This window comes from Pelecanus crispus, chromosome 6 (genome assembly GCF_030463565.1).
Source record: "Pelecanus crispus isolate bPelCri1 chromosome 6, bPelCri1.pri, whole genome shotgun sequence".
NCBI lineage: Eukaryota > Metazoa > Chordata > Aves > Pelecaniformes > Pelecanidae > Pelecanus > Pelecanus crispus.
The window spans coordinates 32,419,691-32,435,641 of record NC_134648.1 but is presented as its reverse complement, the minus strand read 5'-3'; the positions used below and the strand labels follow the sequence as shown (position 1 = coordinate 32,435,641).

At 40.0% G+C, this 15,951-nt stretch overlaps 1 protein-coding gene across 3 annotated transcripts in view; it reads right to left on the bottom strand.

Moving 5' to 3' along the window:
• GANC (glucosidase alpha, neutral C) overlaps positions 1 to 15,951 on the bottom strand; it is a 31,142-nt gene that overhangs the window by 14,281 nt on the left and 910 nt on the right. Inside the window, exons 2-13 of one of the 3 annotated variants that reach the window (XM_075712590.1) lie at positions 15,575 to 15,637; positions 13,135 to 13,243; positions 10,904 to 11,031; positions 10,186 to 10,368; positions 9,258 to 9,306; positions 7,778 to 7,844; positions 6,298 to 6,394; positions 5,533 to 5,713; positions 4,514 to 4,667; positions 3,081 to 3,316; positions 1,776 to 1,902; positions 775 to 854 (exon numbers count right to left, since the gene is read on the bottom strand). In XM_075712590.1, the coding sequence (XP_075568705.1) occupies positions 775 to 854; positions 1,776 to 1,902; positions 3,081 to 3,316; positions 4,514 to 4,667; positions 5,533 to 5,713; positions 6,298 to 6,394; positions 7,778 to 7,844; positions 9,258 to 9,306; positions 10,186 to 10,368; positions 10,904 to 11,031; positions 13,135 to 13,243; positions 15,575 to 15,637 (1,474 nt within the window). Of the gene's footprint in view, positions 1 to 774; positions 855 to 1,775; positions 1,903 to 3,080; positions 3,317 to 4,513; positions 4,668 to 5,532; positions 5,714 to 6,297; positions 6,395 to 7,777; positions 7,845 to 9,257; positions 9,307 to 10,185; positions 10,369 to 10,903; positions 11,032 to 13,134; positions 13,244 to 15,574; positions 15,638 to 15,951 lie in introns of those variants that run through there. The other 2 variants (XM_075712591.1, XM_075712592.1) reach the window with 2 other exon arrangements.

Here is a 15,951-nt window from a genome sequence, read left to right as displayed (position 1 = left end):
CATGGTAATTATACTCCTGTGGTCACTTGAAAGCTGGCATTCATCTCACCTCTCTTGGTGGCCCTTGTGGTCAGGGTGGCAGCCTACAAGCCCATTTGATTTCTGCAATTCTTACAAAACTCAGCAGGTACTTGCTATTCCTGCCTTCTGGTGAGGGAAAAGAGGCAGGGAAAAGAGAAGTGTTAAACAGCCATGAGGAAAAAAATCAGAGGCGGCCAGAAGAGAAAAACTGGAGAGGAGAAGCAGCGTGGGGAAATGTCTACTATGCGTGTCTACTAGGAGAGTGGTTTCAACAACCCAACTGCAAAGCAGAACTTCGGGGCAGGGGGGGAAAATTGAAGGTGTCCAGTAGGGTTCACCCAGACACTTTCAGCACTAGGTAGCAGTGCTGGAAGGAACGTCAGGGTGAAGTGACCATGAGCTATGAGAGAGCACTCCCACATCACTCCTTGTGTGTTATCATGGTAGTAAAAGCTGGAATTGCAGCAACTGTGTTAGATTATGCGTTGCCAAAATGCCTGCAGTTTGTCCACCCTACTGCTGCAACTAAGTGAGCAGGTTCACTGGTGGCATATGGATTTCAACTTTCTTAGTACAGACAAGTCCGTGGAGAAAATTCTTCTGTGGTACTTCAGCTTATCAAGATATTTTCCTCTACATTATGACAATACAGCTACAAAAGCCACCAACTTGCTTAGCCAGTAGTTTATCTTCCCCTTTTCCCCCGTTTTCAGGCTTTCTGGGATATGCAGATCAGAGCAAATAAATACACACCTTGTATGTTTTGAAGGCAAATTGATCTGCGTACCATCTTCGCACTTCAGGACTGGTGAAATCCAGGTAACAAGAGGAACCTGTGGATGTGGGAGATCCCAATTATTTACCTGATTTTAAGAGCATGCATGCATTCTCTTTGCACCTAAACACAGCGGCCTAAGGCTAGGATGCTTTCTACAGTGGGCAACAATAATGTGGTTGCTATTGTTTCTGAGACAAAAGCTCAAGAGCAAATTCCAGGTTGACTTGGAACTCAGTACTTCCCTTGCCGTGTTCTGCAGACAAACACAGGTAGATTCTGGAGGTCTGAAGCTCAGCACCATTTAAGGATGACTGGTAGCAGTTTGAAATATGTTCAGATGTGAACAGGAGGTCAGGGAGAGAGAGCATCCCTGGTATTTTGAGCTCAAACAGGAAAGTGTCACTGAGAAGCTGAATAACTACATCCTGCCATGCTACTAGAAATTGTAATACGTCCTTGATTTTTCCCATATTCTTTCATTTGACAGGATTGTGGGCTTTCTGTCTGCAAAGAAGGGGAACAACCTCCTTTGCCTCCCTGCAATGAGATCTCCTCGTGAAAAATAACATGTCAAATCACTGTATTGTGATTGAATCAAAGCCTTCAGTATCAGGGTTCACTTAATTTCATCCAGCCGACATAAGCTGTGCTCACTGCAACAGACCAGACTGCACTTCTGTTACCCAAGACAAGCTGGGAAGAGGGATGGCTGTTCTGATCAATGAAGCCAACTTTTTTAGCTCTAGGCACTGGGACTATCTGCAGAGCCAACAGACATAACAGAGGAAGTTGTACAGCTGAGGCAATTAGAACGTGTCTGTACCAAAGAAACCACAAAGTATTTGAAGTTATGAATATTTACAAAAAATGCAAGGAATGTAAGAATTTAATTTCACTTCCGTGGGTCCCAATTAAACTATTCTGCAAAATTTTTAAAATAAACAACTTGAAATGTAGAGACAGAGTGTTTTTTTACCTGGCCAACAGATGCCCTCAAAGTCTTGCCCATTTCTGTCTTTCACAAAATATCCCTTGTCTTTTGCCTGTGAATACAGGGTATACGTAGGATCAATCTTAATGTGGGGATCTACAATGACGACAAGCTGCCAGGATAAGAAAATAAAATGTATCATTAGCATCAACTGTACTGAATAAATCAGTAAGAGTTCACTTCTGATAAAAGGCAGATAATGATTTCACTTCAGGTAAAGAAGGTAGCTGTGTCACTAATTTTAGAAAGCAGTTACCAGTTCTTGTACATACTGTGCTAGACTTATGTATAATAGCTGAATTTACAAGGAGGGCATGAATTCATGCTTACCCCTCTGAAATAAGGGCCAAAAAACATTGTTTCAGATAAAAGCAAATACCCCAACCCCTAAAAAACACTATGTTTCATTCACTGCTGTATTCTGTGAATGCGAAAATATCTGACTTCCATGTTCATGTCCCTGCTTAAAATAATTTGCCTTAAAACACTTAAATATATCTTAGCTTGTATAGCATACAACAGCAACAGAAGTTTCTAATTTTTTTAAACATTCATGTATTGTATTTTGCAGTTACTTTCTGCTGCCATTAACTGCCTTGCTGTAAAGCTGAGAAAGTACTATAGCTCTAACAACTATAAAACTTGTATGCTATTTCAACAGTCCCGCGTTCATTGACTTTTGGCAAAGATCAAGCATTAAGTAATCCTACAAACTTTTAGATATTAAGTGTGTGCATTTTAATACCTCTATAATTCCAAGGAAGATATTTTAGTTGTAAGAGCAGAAATAAAGACAGACTAAGCTAACAGACTGCACATCATACCAGGACTTCACCAGAAGGAAAAACCATTTAGCTTATGGTAAGTAATTGTATCAACATAAAAGACAAATCTCAGTTAGTATAAGCAGAAAATAAAAAGTATTATCAATACAAAGAAGAGCTGACGTGACGATAGCAACTACCAATGGTGAAAGCTCATGTTAAGTAGAAAAATCTTCTACTATGCCCATCAAGGACAGCACTGGGCTGCTTCTGTAAGATGGAGCTTCGCATGGGTCAAACTTAGCCTGATGGTCAGGGTACAGAACAAACTATGAAATAATAAAATGGCACAAGAAACTGAATTAAACAAGATAGCTGGTGCACTGAAAGCATCACCAGACCGCAACACAGTCTAATTTACCCTGTTGTAGTTTGTTTCCAGTATCTGAAGTACCTTGGTTAAAGCTAGATTGGGTAGCTTTGCACTACAAAGAAATATTTTCTTTCTTCCTGCTATATTATTTACCTTGCGTTTTTTCTTCCTGAGATGTTCTTGCATCTTTCTGGGGTTCTGGAATTTCTTTCTGTCCCAAGTAAAATACCTCTTGTCATCTGTGTGCTCTATGTCCAGCCATATCACATCATAAGGAATGTCATGTTCATCAAAGCCAGCATCTACTGCCATGACATCTTGCTCATCCTCATAATTCCAGCGGCACTGATGGTAGCCCAGAGAAAAAAGCGGGGGCAGGGCTTGGGTGCCTAGGGAGAGTATATGAATGAAGGTAACACTGTTAATGACTTTCAGGATTGTATCTCGAGGCTCTAGAAAAGTTAACATGATTAATATGTACCTGTCTGGACCTAGGGAATGATGACCTAAGTTGAGTCTAGAGCATGTTCTTCACACAAAGTGACTGAACTCTTGAAATAACAAACACTACAATGGGCTCAACAGCCAGAAAGAGCACAGGGCTATAATGATAATTCAAGAGTGAGAAGGAACTTGCTGTTCCATGATGCTGAATTCCAGTAACTAATATAAATTTATTCTTTATTTTTTTCTAATGCAAAAATATTCTAGATTAGCTTAACTGTCATTAACGCAAACAATTAAATAGCTTTTAATCAGTAGAATGCAATTCCTGTGACTGCTTGAACCTGACTAGTGTAAACAGGCCCACAGGTGCTGCACTACAAGGAGAACCATGGAATTGCAACTGTTAAGAATTTTTAAAATTAGAAAACATGTGTGTGTATGCATATGGCAAAAGGGAGCTGGGAAACTTTCCCAAGCGTGCACCTTTGCCTACTTCTCTATTCCTGTTCAGCTGAACCACAGTCTCTCCGTAACAGCTGTGCAGCAAACAATCATTGCTAACACAGTAAAGAACTACCAGGGTTGTTTCTGTGCTTTTAATTCTCTTCAGTATATAAAGAATTTTGCTTTCATAAAATGTTAGTCCTCTTGCTTCCATTTTTTTTAGTCTCTTCCTGAGCCTCTTGCTTCTTTTGTTTCCCATATCTGCATGCCATCTCTGCTCCCTTCCCTAACAGACACACTGGACAGTTTCCTATCTTCTTTCTCTACTCTCCAGGATACATTAAGCCATAACTTCAGTCTTTTCTCATTATAAGGCAACGTGTCTTGATGGTGACTGGCAGTTCTAGCCCCCTGTGTCTCCTCTTCATCTAAGGGAGCAGTTTCAGATAGCAGTAACTATGCTGGCTTCTCAATTAGGGCCAAGTTTGACCAGCTGCAGATGCTAGGCAAAACAAGGATGGAGGCCTGCCTTCACAAAGCACCAGCCTTTGCTCTACAAACTGCAGTCTGGGAACAACTGGCCTCCTGCACACAATGGGCTAGGTAAATATTAACCTGCTCTTGGGTACAGCATGTTCCTCAGAGAATCTCCCAGGTGAATGTGCCATACTGACTCCAATTATGTGAGTTAGTACCTGTCAGTTGTGCAAACTGCTTGAAGGTATCAAATGCAGTGGGTCCCATCAGCAGGAAAACATCAATGATCCCACTTTCTGACATCCAGCGCACATCAGTTAGAGGCACTGCTCTCTGCTTAGCAGTCTCTGCAGCAGTTCTGGATGGCATGTGCTTTGAAAGAAACCAAGGTAAAACTGAGTATCTCTCTCTATCAAACTTGTTCAATGAAGGAGCAAAGATGGAAAACCACAAAACTCACTAACACATACCTGGCAGTTATTAGGAATACACACTGTATGTTTCTTACATATCCTTCAAAAATTCTTTACTTTGCATACTGCTTATACAAAATACAGAGTAATAGTTAAGTAGGAAAAATGGGTAATGAGAGGCAAAGTAATTAAAGCTTTTCTGTAATTAAAGACTATACATTTTCTGCAGGATCTTTGAGTAATATCTATAAGTATACCATAAGTAATAAAGAAAATTAATAATTTTAACCACATAATGAAGCCAGAATTTTTTTTCACTGTTTCAATTTTAAGAGAATTCATATGTTTGTGTTTCAGGAGTTGAGTGAGTTCATTTCCTGACCACTTTATGTTTCTTGAAGGTCAATGACATTCCACAGAAGAATGAGCTTGCTAAGCAGAAATGTTTGGCAATTCCAAGAATTTAAAAAGTCAGAAAAATTCTTCAAATCCAGGAGATTGTCAAGATTTTTGTCCACCCTTTCTTCTGTCTGCTACATCGACCTGTGTAGATTTTTTCTGCTCCAATATTTCCTCTCTGCCTTCTCCTGCAGACCTGTTAAGGTACAAGTTCTACAACTTGACTCTTGAAAGGAATCATCTTCTTGATCTTTTCAGTGGTTTAATACAACAAATTTAGCAGAAGGAAGGACAGGAGGAAGAGACTGACAATTCTTCATTAGGGAGCAAAAGATAAATCTTCAATAACGTTGTTATGTTCCTGTTGGCCCTGCCCTGGAGTGTTTTCTTTCATTATTAAATTCTGAGGAAAATGAGCAACTCACCTCAGCTACTGCCTTTGTACTAATATCCACCAGTGTTTCTGAAGAGTTCAGCCAGAAGATCCCTGAAGTTCTGTTAGGCTTGTGTGCTAAGAGAAGGGGCACTGAACCATAAACGCCTATTTTGTCATGTATCTTGTGGCCGAAGATATCCAAATTATAAAGCCGGTAGGCATCACCATCACTAGGACAAACAGACAGATGTGTTTATTTTATGTAAGCATCTGCACTAGGCCAAATTTAGCTCTTTTGCCATCCCACTAAACTCAGTGAACATTCAGTGAAAGCTCTGTATTATGGTCTTTTGTTTAGCATCCAGAGCTGAAATGTGGACAGCCTAGATTACTGCTTCTTTGCTTTGGTCCTAGCTATCTGAATCAAACAACATTTTTGCTGCCAGTGAGACTACTGCTTATTTGCTCTAAGTCCTAAAATATGAATTCTGAACTCTCCCATCCTCCCATGGAGTTGCTCTTTTTAGAGCTCTGCTTAAACATGACCAATCCTGCAATTCTGAAAAAAACTGCATGGAAAATTGAGAGAGAACAGAAGGGGTCATTCATGAAATTGTAGAGTGGAAAGGGAAAGCAGACCAACTTACTCCACGTGGACAGGGGCTACGATTCAGCTTGCTGTATCATTAAACTAAAATATACACTATATAATATACATAACTCAAGCTGTTGTCTGCATTAAATTATTAAGACAATGTTATAGCTCTCCTCTACAAAAACGATACTGCTTTCACTAGCAATCTGCCACCTTTACCTGGTGTTTTTCAGAAGAAGTGCTTCTGTGTGTTGTGGTATTCCATAAACATGGTCAAATCCATGTAAAGAGAAGTCCATGCCTACAGAACTAGGACCTGTGGGAATAACATTAAAAGGGAAGACCACAGAGTTCTATTCTCAGGCTTAGCTGAAAGCAACAGAGCAGAGCAAACTAACTGAACAAAAAATTATTAAGAAGCAGGTTTTAATAATTAGCCCGTTCACACTTGCTTTCAACTTCACTTTCATTATTACTTATGTACTATAAAGGTAATGTTTTAAACAGATTTTATTGTATTTATTCTGATTTTGATCTGCTTAAGATAAAATGAACCACTTCGATAGAAAAAAAAAATACATGTAGTAGTGGGTCACTTCTTTATTCTGTAGTGAAACTGCTTAAAATTATCTCCTGTTTCTATCCCAGTACCTACAAGCCAAGCTTTGCCACACAGTGGTACAGCAGAGTGGACTTCAGAGTCAGAGTTGCCTGTTTTCTATCGCTCTTCACCCTCAGCCAGGGGAGTAGCATGCACAAGAGCCTCTGCCAGTGATATCACCTTGTCACATTACTGAATCCAGAGCAACTTTTGGCAGGTGACCAGAGATCCTGTAGACTGACAAGCAATGGCTTCAGGATCAGAACCTGAATGGACTTTACTCCTCCACCACAGAGAAACAGAAAAAATGATGATGCTGGCCTAATACATCAGATACAGCATGAACAACAAGGGCAGCAGCTTCCTGCCCCTCTGTGTCTTGACTGTGAACTGAAGAAGCCCCTGTGACCAAAATGAAGGTTTTTCAGACTTCCCTCTCCCTACTGCAGCTGCCCGTGTAGTGCTGGTTGGTATGAAAATGTGCATGATAGTGGTAATGGACAAAGCTAACCAGCTCAATTAATGCAGAATACAACTGGACAGACAGCAGATGGTCATAAATTTTGGTAAATAATTTAAATTGTATTTGAACTACTGACCTACAGTTTTCTATAACCTTCTTATCCCTTAAGACTGCTTAGTATTTCCTTTTGTAGTCCTCCACTTAAGGAGTTTTTCTGTGATATTTATTAATGCTTAGATCTGATTTCTGATACGTCATGAGAATAAACCACAAGTGAAATCAATGTTATGTGCTGATACTAAAAGAGAAAAAAAAGAAAATAAAAAGGAAATAATGTATTATATACCAGTCAGCCAACGCAGATAGGGTTATGCTGTGTCAGAAATGGTACACAATGAGCTGATGAAATGGGTCACATTTAATGTGTCCCCTCCTGAACAGAGATCTAATGAATATTTCCAGTACTTTTGTCATATTTGTTACCCATCACTGATATCTGATAGGCAAGTTAAAAGAAGGAGTGAGTGAGACATTGATAACCATTAAACAGCTAAACAAAAAGCAGGCAGAAATATGAATGAACACAGATATATACAAAGAAGTAAAGCTGTTTTCAGAACTAGACTGAGACTTACCATGAGCTTTGATATCTAGGAAGCTGCCAAATTTCTCTTGCCAGAGACCCAGATCCTCTTGTTTCTCCTGCATAAACAGAAATAGCTTAGCCTAGCAAATGCAACTGCTCACACAATGTATTTCTAAGAAAAATATGTTTATTTACATGAGATTTGTACATTGTTAACTGTTTTTTTGCCAAATATGGTTAATATAAATAAATCCAAAACACAGTTCAGATTCTGCTGCAGGAATTTACACTGAAGAACTGATGGGCTGGTGGAGCACACATGCACTCTGCTACAGCATAAAAGTAATACCCGAAGTCTTGGATAGAATCATAGAATGATAGAATAGCCCAGGTTGGAAGGGACCTCAAAAGATCATCTGGTCCAACTTTTCATGGGAAAGGGAGCCTAGATGAGATTATCTAGCACCCTGTCCAATTGCATCTTGAAGACCTCCAGTGATGTGGACTCTATCACATCCCTGGGGAGGTTGTTCCAGTGAATGATTGTTCTCACTGTAAAAAATGTCTTTCTTCTGGATGTTCAACATGATTATGAAATGCAAAGATTGCATGGATGGAACCAAACAGGAAAACCTATACAAACAGAAACCAACCCACTCCCCTAAACAGTAAGGGTCAGACAACAAAAAAACTCTCCAGGCTCTCCGGAGTCCTGTGTGTGTAACTCAAATTTTGAACCTTGTGCCCTGCCACTCATTGTCCTAGAATTTCCACTTTTTGCAGCGTCTTTCCTGGTTTTCTTTTCTACATTCATCCCAGAATAAGTGGATGTGGCCTCTTGCAGCCGTGTGACTCCCCCGAAGCAAGCATGCTCCCTGGCAGAACCCAGAGTTCAGACACAAGTATGCTGAAGGCAGCATATCTCCTGCCATTTATAACAGGATGGTGGAGTAAGCAGCCATCTGCTCTACAGGAGGCTAAAATTATATCATGGGCATAACTTGGCCTCCTGAGAAAACTGGTATGTGCCTTTATGCACTGCCAGGACCTGGTCTTTTTTCAGAGAGAATCTTACTTCTGTATTAACCATGAACGTAAGTGGAGGCATATTTTTGGACTGTTATAAAACAGGTCTCATTCTTTTGAAATTCTCTTTGCAATGAACTGGGAATTTGAAAATAACCAAATATCACCACAAAACTCCCTTTTACACATCTACTCCAAATCAAGGGAGAGAACAAAAGAAAAAGAAATTCTAAATAAAAAGGCTATGGAAAAGACATTTTTGAGCCAGATCTACCTGACTGATGCCTTCTACAGCCCTGGTAAAATGCATAAACCTTTACTCAACTATGAATTTGCAAAATATCTCAATATGAAATACCAGCTCCCTTTTGAATTTCACTGGAAAGTGGTTAGGCTATGTTTATAAACACAGTACCAGAGGAAATAATGAACATGTGATTCTAATTAATCAATTCTCTTTTCTACAAAATGTTCATGCTGGAGTTGGAGTAAGCATGGGTTACCTTAAAGGAATCACTTGCTGCTGCCTCCTTGTTTTCTCCTGTAGGTCTTCTAGTGAAAACAAATACATAGAAATAGTCAGTTTATTGTTAACGTAAGGAAGGATTTCAAATAGAAAATTTGTATAGCACTACGCGTTGTCTTATACATTACACAAGAGTTTTGGTGCTTGACTATTCTGAAAATTGATGTCATAGTTCAGAGCTCTAACTGGCAAATAATTTTAATATTCAATGTCCTAAAACAACCTTCACTCCATATCTGAGTTAGTTTCATTCCTTGGCCTTTCACATTTATTTCTATCTGTGTCAGTGTTTCACCTGCCCAGAAAATCCTCACTACTTTGTTATTCTCTGTTAAAGGCTCTCTGTTAATTACAATTTTTGAAATAATGCTCTCTACGAGAGACGCTTGCTATGCTCTTTTCCTAGTCATGACAGCTCTGGCACTGTGGTTTCTCACCCTTTCAGCACTTTGCAGTGGGATTGACCTGTAAAATCTTGCAGCTATATGGCACGTTGTAAGTTGAACAAAACTTACTTCAAGAGCTTATATGGTGAATAAAACTTACCTAAACACTAAGTTTAGTCATAAAAGGAGACAAAACTAATAACCTCATCATACTATTATCACTCATCCCTGAGAAAGACAAGGGGTACCAGGATACTATAGTGTTTCACAGAATTGGCCATTAAATGAGGTTAGCATTTTGCACACGGCTGCTGCAAGGGATTAAAACAGTCTGCAGTTAATTGATCTAGAATTTCTTTGTTAAAACTTCACCATTGTACTTACTGATATGAAGTAAAAGAAAAGACAGATTTCAATGCATAAGAGCTTCTATCACAGAAAATGCAATTCCATTGAATTGTTTATCTTCAGCTGCAGCACAATCAGTACATACTACAATGCGATAGACAGATACTGTACCTATCACTGGGAGGTGGTTGTAGGTGCTCAAAATATAACAACCCATTGGAATTCATGCTCAGAACAGTCTCACCCTTGGACTGTAGCTCAATCTGGAAGGGGTCTGCTGTGACCTGAAGTTTGTAGTCCTTATTGACACTTGACAGCACCAAAATACCTGCCTCCTTCTGGGATATAAAGAGTCTGGCAAATGAAAAGCAACAACAGCTTTATATCAATCTGCAGCATGTGAAATCCACTGCAACTAAGTAACGATTTGAAACAAAAGATGGGCTGACAATATCCACATACATTATAAAAACCTCAAGGCTAACGTTGAGGCAAAGAACCCCAGAAACACATGCTGTGTTCAGGGTTCACTACCCAGTGCAACAGGTGGCTACAGAACTGCTATGAAAACTATCCAGAGTTTGCATTCCTTTCACATTAACAGGTAATGCCTTAAGTAAAAATGATGCATCATAACAATTAGGCTATTTTCTGATTGGGTCAAACAGCCTCAAGTTTCTTATGTATATGACAAAACTTTCTCCTATGTATTTAACATGAATTTTTGAAAGTAAAGTAACCACATGCATTTTTATTTTCTCTTCCTGTAATGACTTTGTATTGTAGAAAGACAACTGTAGTGTAGCGCAAATGAGGGAGAAGGGAGAACACTCTTGCAAACGAAGCTGTATAGGTTACTAAGGTGCTAAATCATGTTCCCATCACTTACCTCTGGGTGGTAGGTTCCTTTATCAGAACATCAGGAACTTTGTATCTTGCTCTGAGAGGAGCTGCCTCATCAATTTTAAGCCTGAAAATATTGCCTTCTATTTCACAAATTTCTACTTGTAGAAGAACCTGGGAGCAAGCAAAGAGATAAACTGGTAGTGATAACAAGTACCAACTTACTTTTCAACTCAACATCACCAAACACTTACTGTCTGGAAAAAAACATGCCTGCTTTCTGACTTAATGTTCTTTAGCATTGCTGAGCAACAGTCATCATTCATCTGAATTTACACCAGCTAACTCTACTGGTCCCCTTTGAAGAAGCAGCTCTTTTTAAGTGGACTCTTCACCTTCAAGTCTCTCATGTCTAGCATTTTGCAGCTCTCCCCACAAGCAGCATGGAAAACAGGGGTAGCATACCCTCATCTTGAAGTTTGGACAATTTCACTACTGTGCTGTCAACGTAAGAGTGGGATACTACGGAGATGTGGGCTTTTTGCAAAAACATCAGCGCTCTATGTTCACTAGTATTCAGTGGTGCTGACACTGATGAACTGTGTCAGAAAGACACCTAAAGAAAATGCGTAATACTGCCCTACCCATTTGCCCTGGTTTCGGCTGGGATAGAGTTAATTTTCTTCCTAGTAGCAGGCATAGTGCTGTGTTTTGGATTTAGTAGGAGAAGAATGTTGATAACACATCGATGTTTTAGTTGTTGCTAAGTACTGCTTATGCTAGTCAAGGACTTTCTCAGCTTCCCATGCTCTGCCAGGTGCACAAGAAACCGGGAGGGGGCACAGCCAGAATAGTTGATCCAAACTGACCAAAGGGCTATTCCATACCATATGACGTCATGCTCAGTATATAAACTGGGGGGGGGGTTGGCTGGGGGACAGCGATCGCTGCTCGGGAACTGTCCGGGTATCGGTTGGCAGGTGGTGAGCCATTGCATTGTGCATCACTTGCTTTGTATATTATTATTACTATTATTATTATATTGTTATTATTATCATTACTATTTTACTTTATTTCAGTTATTAAACTGTTCTTATCTCAACCCAGGAGTTTTCTCACTCTTACTCCTCTGATTCTCTCCCCCATCCCACCGGGGCAAGGGGAGTGAGCAAGCGGCTGCATGGTGCTTAGTTGCTGGCTGGGGATAAACCACGACACCACTGTAACTTGCTATTTACAGTTCAGGAAACTGGGAAGTCACTCTGTTGTAGCTCATACAAAATGACTCATTTTTCTTCCATGGGGGATCCCTACACCACAAGTCAGATATTTTTGTTTTTTCCTTTCTTAATCTATTCTCCCATGAGACACAAAACTGGCTGAAGAATTTTGGCCTGGTATCTTTTCCCTCTACCTGGAAGCCAATCAACCTCGCTCTCTGCAAAGGCATGAAAGGATGAAAGAGTTGTAAGACCAGAGGAAGAGTAGGCAAGAGAGAAAAGATTCATTTGGAGTTCCAGATCCTGCTTCCTAGGAAATATTTCATATTATGCCATCTTTGTATAAACCCTCAAATAGTCTAGGAAGCCACAGAGCCTTCAGTCGTCATTCTACCTTAAAATCTAGACAAAAAATGGGCTCCTTTTTCTGTGCTGACTGCAAAGGTCAGGATTAACAGGAGAGGCAGAAAATACATTTATGCAGAGTATCTACATAGTGCGATGGTTAGAGCATGGAAGAGAGCTGTAGTTCCAAACTCCCATAATCTGAAGATGGGTTAGGTTGTCTATTCCCTGAGTGAATCTGCTAGCTGCTATGCTGTTAAATTAGAGAAATAGAAGACACCCCTTTTCCTGGCTGTCTTAAATGCAAAGACGACTTCTTTTTCCCAAAAAACACAGGAATGCAAAGGTATGGTTAGGAGGTGCTGGAACATAGGTCTTCTTACTCCATGACAGAAAAAGAATTTATTATTTTGGAACAGTGGAGGAAATTCTGAATTAAAACCATTTTTTTCAGCTCAAAAGAGTTCTATTCAGATTTTTCATAAAGTCATTAAAGATTTTTTTTACGTTCCTTAAAATGTGTGTTCTCCTTGCACAGTCTCAAGTTGTCAGATAAATACTGACTGGTAAGGACATTGTTAGGCTGATACTTTGCATCATATCTTAAATATCTATCACTGAAGAATCTCAAAACCTGCAAATATTATCAGACTTGTTGATAATATTCATTGCTCTTTCTGTAAGCACCCTCTTGTGCTAGGTGGGATCTCACCTTATTCTCCTCATGAATAATTTGGAATTTGACATTCTCATCACTTAACGTGACTGAATCCAACAACGCTCGATACAAGGATTTTCCAGGATGTAGAAGTTTCTGACGCCTGTCAAGACAGAAAATTAGTTTTGGTCTCCCTAATTGTTGTGGCTTACATTACACAGAGGGACATAATATTGTTAGAAATGTTTAGTTAATAATTTTGTCTTGAATTTTTTCAAATACAATTATCATCAGCGCTTCAAGTCAAGGAGAAAACGAAGGAATACATTTCTGAGCAAACATACATGTTTGTGAATGAGATGTGAGAGGGATTTGGTCACCCATCAACACCCTACAGGTTTTTTTAAACAATAATACTCTTAATTCAAGTGTCCAACTACATTCTCAGTTGTCCAGTTAACGTTATTCTTCTTTCTATGACCCAAGAAATTTCAGCTGAATAATCTGTTTTTCATTTTCTGTCTTATACTCCTGATTGGTCTGCAACCCCCCGGTGAACAGCTTCTACATTCTGTTGTGATTAAGTGCTATATATTTGTAATTTGTAACCTCCTGAATATGCACTGAGGAAATTGTTTTTCAATAAGCCTGCTGACTACAGAGTTTTGACTACAGCTTTTGGCCCTGATGATGTTTTTGGACAGAGACCCTGAAATAGAGGCTCTTTCAACTGTTTGTAGAGGTTTTATGAACTATTGGAAGATAAGTGTCTTGGAGGCTACCTTAAAGGGAAGCTTCTTCATTAGTAAACTGACTTCGTTTCCTTGCAAACAGATATTGCACAAATGCAAGCAATCAGATAAAGGATTTCTTTCAAAAGCATAGCAAAGACAGGATCTGATGCTTGCCAACGTGTGGCAACCTCCTGCTGAGAAATTAGATGTGTTAAGTTAAACAACTAGAAAGGGCTGGTGTGAAAAGAGGAAGGAGTCCTGCTCCCACTGGCAAAATGTTATTTGGGGTTTTCTGAACATAATTTCTTGCAGAACAGAAATGAGTATCTGAAACTGTAACCCAGTATGTCAGTGGCTAATTGGTATAACACTGGGCAATCATTCCTTTCACCCAGGCATCACTGGATAGAAGACAATGGAGGATGGGAGTTAAAAAAAAGCTGGAGGAGAGGTATCTCAGTTAGAAATGGGATGAGAAGGATCACTTAGCTTAAGATTAGCTTTAAGAAACTAATGAGCTAGAATTTAGATTTGATGCTGAATTCTGGCCAAGGTACTTGTCCAACAGGACTGTAATCATTTATGCTATTGTCACAGACTAATGGTTTCTATTGAGAATTCTGTTGTTTTGAACTATCGATATTTGCTGGGTCCTGCACTTCGGTGCCAGGTCCTGCACTTTGGTCACAACAACCCCATGCAACGCTACAGGCTTGGGGAAGAGTGGCTGGAAAGCTGCCTGGCCGAAAAGGACCTGGGGGTGCTGGTTGACAGCCGGCTGAACATGAGCCAGCAGTGTGCCCAGGTGGTCAAGAAGGACAACAGCATCCTGGCTTGTATCAGGAATAGTGTGGCCAGCAGGAGCAGGGAAGTGATTGTCCCCCTGTACTCGGCACTGGTGAGGTCACACCTGGAATACTGTGTCCAGTTTTGGGCCCCTCAATACAGGACAGACATTGAGGTGCTGGAGCACGTCCAGAGAAGGGCAACAAAGCTGGTGAAGGGTCTGGAGCACAGGTCTTATGAGGAGCAGCTGAGGGAACTGGGGTTGTTTAGTCTGCAGAAGAGGAGGCTGAGGGGAGACCTTATTGCTCTCTACAACTACCTGAAAGGAGGTTGTAGTGAGGTGGGTGTTGGTCTCTTCTCCCATGTAGTTAGCGATAGGATGAGAGGAAATGGGCTCAAGCTGCGCCAGGGGAGGTTTAGGTTGGATATTAGGAAAAATTTCTTCACGGAAAGGGTAGTCAAGCATTGGAACAGGCTGCCCAGAGAGGTGGTGGAGTCACCATCCCTGGAAGCGTTCAAAAAACGGGTAGACGTGGCACTCTGGGACATGGTTTAGTCTAGTCTACCCTTGATTGGTTTAGTGTGGACTTGGTAGTGTAGGTTAATGGTTGGACTGGATGATCTTAAAGGTCTTTTCCAATCTAAACGATTCTATGATTCTAAGAAATATCCACATCAAGAGAACAACCTGTGTCTGAGTGTACCTATAGATAAAATATTGCTGGGGCTTTGTCAGATGAGAGGATTGTCTCTCTTGAATTTTAACAGAAGAGGTTTTGTATGTAAGGTTCCACCTTTTAAAATATGCTGATTATTGCTTGCTGACATGTGAGTGGAACACTCACTTTGAAAGATAAATCCTGAGAGTAGCAGACTTTCTGTGATTGAAAATCAACGTGTAACTACTTCCTGTATATTTTTTAATATTACTATTTTTTTTAAAAAAACCTCTACACTACAATTCTTCTCTTTACCTGTAAAAAGCAATCTGGTTGCATTCCTTAAAGGTACTTTTGTCCACAGCCTCATCTTGGACACTAGAAAGAGAAGATCAAAAAAATGGTTAAATGTGTTCACCAAACACCTGCTGAATGATCAGATGATGGAGGTCCTCCTCAAGAGGAGTAAGGATTAAAAAGAGTACAGACAACTGTGGTGACATACAATGTGTTGGACTTTGAACTACTGTCTTTGGATATGGGAATAATTTCGTACACATTTAGTTCCATGCTAAACCATTTCCTTTTAAACTTTGACAATTTTGTCAAACAACTGAACCTGTGACTAGCAGAGCTGAATTTCAGCACGAGTGAATTCTTGGGGCTTTGCATTTTGAAGCCAGGTCTCTCTC